We start from the raw sequence: 5,861 nt of genomic DNA, 5'->3' as shown, positions 1-5,861 counted from the left end.
AAAAATCTCCACAAAACAAAACTATGAGATGGTTCTAGCCTGCCTAATTTAGATGACTATCGTCCTGACTCTCAGTAAGCATATATACTAAGTATGGAGGACAAATACATACACTTAACAGCCCCTTAAATTCCCTCCTTACAGCAACTGTCTAAAAAATTACAAGAAGCAAGCATTCAATGACAGAGGGAGAGAGACAGTCTTCACAGTAACTTTGAAAAGAAGAAAAAAAGAAAAAAGAAAAAAGAAAAAAAAAGAACCCAGTCTCTCTAATTAGGCTTTTTTTTTTCCCCCAATAAGATATGAGGAACAAAAATATTAAATGTTTTTATCCATTCAAGTTCCCTTCTTCCTAGAGAGGTCCTGAATTACAGGCTGTGTTTGATCTGAAGGAGCAGGAACCGATGGTTGTGGTCACAGTTAACAGGACTACTTTCATCTTTTACACAGAGACTACAACATATACACGTTTCATCTTCCTGGAATTGAAGTCTTAGCTCTGCATCCAAACTCATAAATGCCATGACCCTGGTTAGCCAGATTGCCTTTGCTCAGTCCCATAGTGCTTGCATTCCCAATTGCAGCTGAAACTTTACTGTAAAAAAAAGGGAGTACGCTCTCTTTTGTTAAGGCATTGTGTATGCAGTCCCCTTAGACTGAGAAGGCACAAAGACAGGGACTCAGTCTCTGTGTTTTAACACTCTAACCTCAATAATGTCCACGACTACATGACATAAAGTTACTTTTCGATTGCAACTAACCTTCCTAACTTTCCCAGGAGACTTGAGAATAATTTTCTATTTTAATGTAATAGAAAATCTGTACCTGTTAAGTCTTTCGCTAGATCAGGATGGTTCATAAGGCAGTGGCTTGCAAATTTCACACATTCAAGCCGAATAGGTACATGGATATCATTGAACCTATTTAGAAACAAGATAATGCATTAAATAAATCACTTCCATCAAAGCAGTTAGTCTATTACTACATATGGCACCAAAATAGCAACAAAGATTTATATTTCCATATCTTAGGATAGTTCTCTTATTTATGCCACCCCAGTCCTACTAAAGACAACRCAAACTTGAGTAGAAACAAAGTAGTCCTACATGTTTCATTCTGCTTTTAAAGAGCATGAATTACTGCCCACAAATTAAACAAACATACTGTAAAAGTCTAGGCAGCATAAAGTAACCAGCTTCAATAAATAAATAAATAAATAAATATACTGTACACATTAAATTAATTTATGTACCAAATATGAAGAGAAATATTCTCTCTTGGAATCTATGAAAAACTCCCGGGAATGGCTATTTAACAGAAAGCTCACATATTATCTATAATATCTGTAATATTCTATGTATATAAACATGAACTGTGTATCACTGACTAAAAAAAGAATGTTAGATTTATTGTAGTATTCTTTTCCTCTTAAATGATACACATCAAACTAACATAAGCAACTAACCTAATAGGAAACTTCTTCCAGGATGGACCACTTCAACTCATGCATGTTAGTTTTTCAAGGATTGAATTACATTTGATGCTGGAAAGCTAATATTTTCTCATGTTTAATTTTTATGCAAGCAATTTTGTGGTAAAACTGTTTAATATGAGTTACAAATAAATCTTTTGAGAAATTAAATACATTTTCAAGTCATCTTCAAAACCTGTTTTTAAACAACTTAATGCCAAATTTTAGAATAGTTATTTGATAAATAAGCATTTGTTTAGCAAAAGGTTTTAAAGAATATCTATTTTAATAAAACCCAAACATGCTTTCTAAATCAAGAGAATTTAAGACCGGCTCTTTTAATAATATACCTATTATTATTTTGCAAGGATTTCAAACAAGTCTTAATACAATGTTTGCGGTTTCCAAATTCATAACTAGCTGAAAACAGTAATTATGAACAACAGATTGCATATGAAGAAAAAAGTGAAACTGTTCCTCTCAACAGCAGCAAAAGGAAGTAGCAAAAATGAATTTAAAAAGGCATGATGCACGATACACTCTACAGAATCACAGATGTCATCTCTTTTGCATTATCTGCCAGATTTCAGGAAAAGCAGTAGAACAAAACTCATATTTAGCTGCATCRCTTATCTAAAAACAGGAAAATTTGAAATATGGTGAACTACACTTCACTGAATGTTTTTCCCCTCCTGGGAAGGGCATTAAAATAGCATATACCTCCCCAAGTAGCACTGCCAAAGTGGTTTATTTTGAGATGCCAACTCTGAATCCTTTGCCCCAAACATTTTTGCCAGAAGTTTTACAACCTGCAGGCGTTCTTCATTGTCATTGCTCTGGAAAATGAACATATATTATTTTTTAAAAAAGTTTTATACAGTTGTTACACTGATAGATACATACATTTTCAGAAAAATAACATAGATCAATATATTTTTCTTATATATGTGTTCCTCAAGACAAAATAATGAAGGCAGTGAAAATATAAAACAATGTAGTTTCCTTGTGAAAAAAAAATGGTGAAAAACTCCAATGCATAAGCTACTTTAACCCTCAAATACAGTTCACCGATGCTGTTAAATCCAGTGACCAAGGGATACATGCCTATACAGACTTACACAAATTCAAGCACAGCATTAAGAGACAACTCATTCTACATTTGTCTACAAATAAAAACTTACAGTACTCTAGAAATGTCTTTAATTACCCAGTGCAAACATGAATAAAAGGTTCATAGACACTGAATTTTGGCATTAATAATTTTACAGAAAAATTAGTTGTAATCAAGTGGCTCAAATATTTAGTCTTTACTTAAGGTGACATAATTTCATAATATGTTCATCATAATTTCATAAAAGTTTATCATATCTCTAAAAAACAAGGAAAAGTTTTTCTGAAAACAGTTTTACAGATCAAGCACCGAAAATCTGTGATGCACAGTATCTGGTGCCTTCTGAAAATACAAGCCCATATTTAAAATGTTGAATTATAGCAGATGCTTTTCTTCCATATTTAAAACTAGCACTAACATAGAGATAAAACAAGACCTTCTCCACTGATTTTTAATTAGTATCAGTCTGCATTCCACTTAATACAGTATATGTCATTTGAAGTTTAAAAACATATCTGAAAGTGTGTGTTAATATTCCTGCAATTAGTATGTACTTATAGTTCACAACATTTTCTCCTTTGTTTGGAGGGGGGAAGGGAACACCACTGCCACCACACAGCTGACTGCAATGCTTGTTTGAAAAGGTCATAGACAAGGCATAGACAAGGCAATGTTAACTAGATATTCACCTCTTATACTTCCGTCATCTTTCTGGTATAAAGACATGGAATTTTTTGAAACACTGTTCTTTTCCATCACATTTCACATCCTTATTAGTTCAAAAACAAGCTTTTGGATTAGGTCCCATGAGCAAGAAATAAGAGCTCAAKGCAGCTATCAGAATTCTCTATTAGGATACCACAGTCTCAGATACCAACTACTTCTCCTGTCAACTCTATTCCACACATGGGCTGCAAAGTCTTCTAGTACATGCTTTTGATTCAGCTTCCTAATAACAGTAAATACATATGTAAAATTGTTAAAACAACAGACCAGAAAATTAATTAAGGATGAGGAAATCTCAAACACTGATATACTATCTGCATTACAAGAAACTATAGCTCTTCTGAATATATTTTAGTATCTTCTATTAGTGGCACTAATAGTAGAAATCAGTCACCTTTTCCTCTACATTTGACTAATTTATCCAATTAAAATGCCAATTCATGTTGGCGAGAGCTATCCACAACCTCCTGCTCTTATTTTGCCAAAAAAAAAAAAAAAAAGACATTTTTCCAGACAAGTTTTGTGTTGTAAATTTCCATTACATAAAATTCTTGCCCTTATGGTTAAGAATGTTCATTTGTCTGTAGCCTGTATCAGTCCAACCTCCACTCCTCACATTCCATGCACTCCTATTTAAGCCAACAAAATATTAAAGATATTAAACACCTTGAAATTTCTCTCAGTAGCTAATGCAGATTCAGAACAAAGTCCCCACAGTGACAAAAGAGTATAGTGAGTACCCAATCATACAGCTGGAAATACAGAAAAAAACCAGTAACAATAAGCAACTTCACGTCATTAACAAGTTAGCCACAAAAGAAGCTCTCATCCTATTATACGATCAATCCAATTACAAGGCAACTCCTCCCACCACCATGTTTCTAAACCAAGTCATAGAAACAATGAATATTTGTCATTACAGACCAAGAGTATTAGGTAATTTCTAAGTTTGTGCCCAGGAGTTGGTTTCTTTGAGACATTCTGTAAGTCACTACAGATAAAAATCAATGTGTAACTGTTATTAAATGAATGCACTACCACTGTAGCCTATTACCTGTATCTTTTCTTTTCTTTTTTTTTCTTTTTTTTTTTTTTGAGGGGGTGGAAGTTGGTTCATAAACTCCAGAAAAAAAATTCTTTCTTCTCCATGCTATGGTACACTTTGTACTTGACATGATCCAGCATTCTCTTTATGCTTAATAGTCTTAATAATGATTTGCTAATAAAAATCATCATTGAACTCTTATTTTCAACTTTCCCACATCCAGCTGCCAAGATACACACAGCTGCTCTTCTACCTACATATGAGGGACTGTCATTAACAATAGCTGAAGTTGATCAGAATATTATGATTAGCAAGTCCAAAAGATAGCACTGAGGATCTGGAGGATTTGGGAATAGAAGTGGACAAGACACAAAACTTGTCAGAAGTTTTAATTAGCATGTCCAGGAAAAAAGGTAGCTCTAAATGGAAGTCAACATGTTATTGATTAAGTAAGTATGATTAAGTATGGTTTAGTAGGACTGTAAAACATAAAGAGCTATAAACCAATACGGTCATTTCCCAAATACCCTGTTCATGAGCTTTTCATTCTCCTGATCATTATACTGATACTCACTTTCAGCAATACTAATTCCTAAAATTCAAATATCAAATTCAAATGCAATAATAGCAATTTTCTTTACAAGTTCACCTACACAACAGTGTATTCTTACCTCTGATCTCTCCTGCAGCAGTAATGCTTCTGCATCAATGCTAGTTCTCTAAGGATGCAACTTTTTAATGCAAAGATCACAGATCAATGACCAAACCTCTCCAAGAGGAGAGTTAAATGAATTCCAATAGATGTTCTCCTGCTAGTCTAACACTCCCCTTTTCAATAAATAAATAAAATAAAATAAAATTTAAAAAAGGGGGAGGGAGGTAGGATTACTTACCCCTTACCTGACACATGAGAACAGAGGAGTTTTCCCTTGCAAAAATCTATAAAGGGTAACTAGTTTGTCCACTTCTTTTTGGTACATGACATAGCACATACCTGACACCACTCCAATTCTCATCAAGTGTCATACTTAAAAAGATTCCTAGCATAGATAAAGCAGGAAAAGCAACTGAAGGAGTAAAGTACACGARTACTACATATTTTAAAGAATACCAGTTATTGCCAAGAAACCTTTTATTCTTCAAAGTCAACACATACAACTCTCTCAGTGGGTAAGTTACCTTGGCATCTCCAGCCTCAGGAGCAAACAATGGCAGCACCACCTCAAGACCAGGTTGCATCGCCACCAGTTACACCAAAATGGCAAGGTGCTTGGACACTAGGTGGCCACATTGTTTAGATCCAAAATAACAAATAGGCATAGCAGTGTTACTGAGGCATCTAAGCACCTAGTTCCATATTAACAGTTTCATAATCACACCATATGTAGTCAAATATTTATTTCGTCACTGACAGCAAAGCTCTTGGATTTTTCTACAGTGAAAAGGGACACTCTAGAATTTCCATAAGCGTCTAAATCCATGAAGATAAACCAAGAGGACTGCTGCAC

General features: G+C 34.2%; 1 protein-coding gene across 6 annotated transcripts in view; it reads right to left on the bottom strand.

Annotated features, from left to right (window-relative positions):
• PDS5B (PDS5 cohesin associated factor B) overlaps window positions 1-5,861 on the bottom strand; it is a 109,568-nt gene that overhangs the window by 56,042 nt on the left and 47,665 nt on the right. For all 6 annotated transcript variants that reach the window (XM_085320716.1, XM_085320712.1, XM_085320718.1 and 3 more), the window contains 2 exons: window positions 2,192-2,307; window positions 826-920 (listed from right to left, as the gene is read on the bottom strand). In XM_085320716.1, the coding sequence (XP_085176842.1) occupies window positions 826-920; window positions 2,192-2,307 (211 nt within the window). The remainder of the gene's footprint in view (window positions 1-825; window positions 921-2,191; window positions 2,308-5,861) is intronic.

Source organism: Rhea americana, unplaced genomic scaffold (assembly GCF_003343005.1).
Source record: "Rhea americana isolate MKP2758 unplaced genomic scaffold, rheAme1 scaffold_65, whole genome shotgun sequence".
Lineage (NCBI taxonomy): Eukaryota > Metazoa > Chordata > Aves > Rheiformes > Rheidae > Rhea > Rhea americana.
This window is presented reverse-complemented; position numbering and strand designations above follow the sequence as displayed.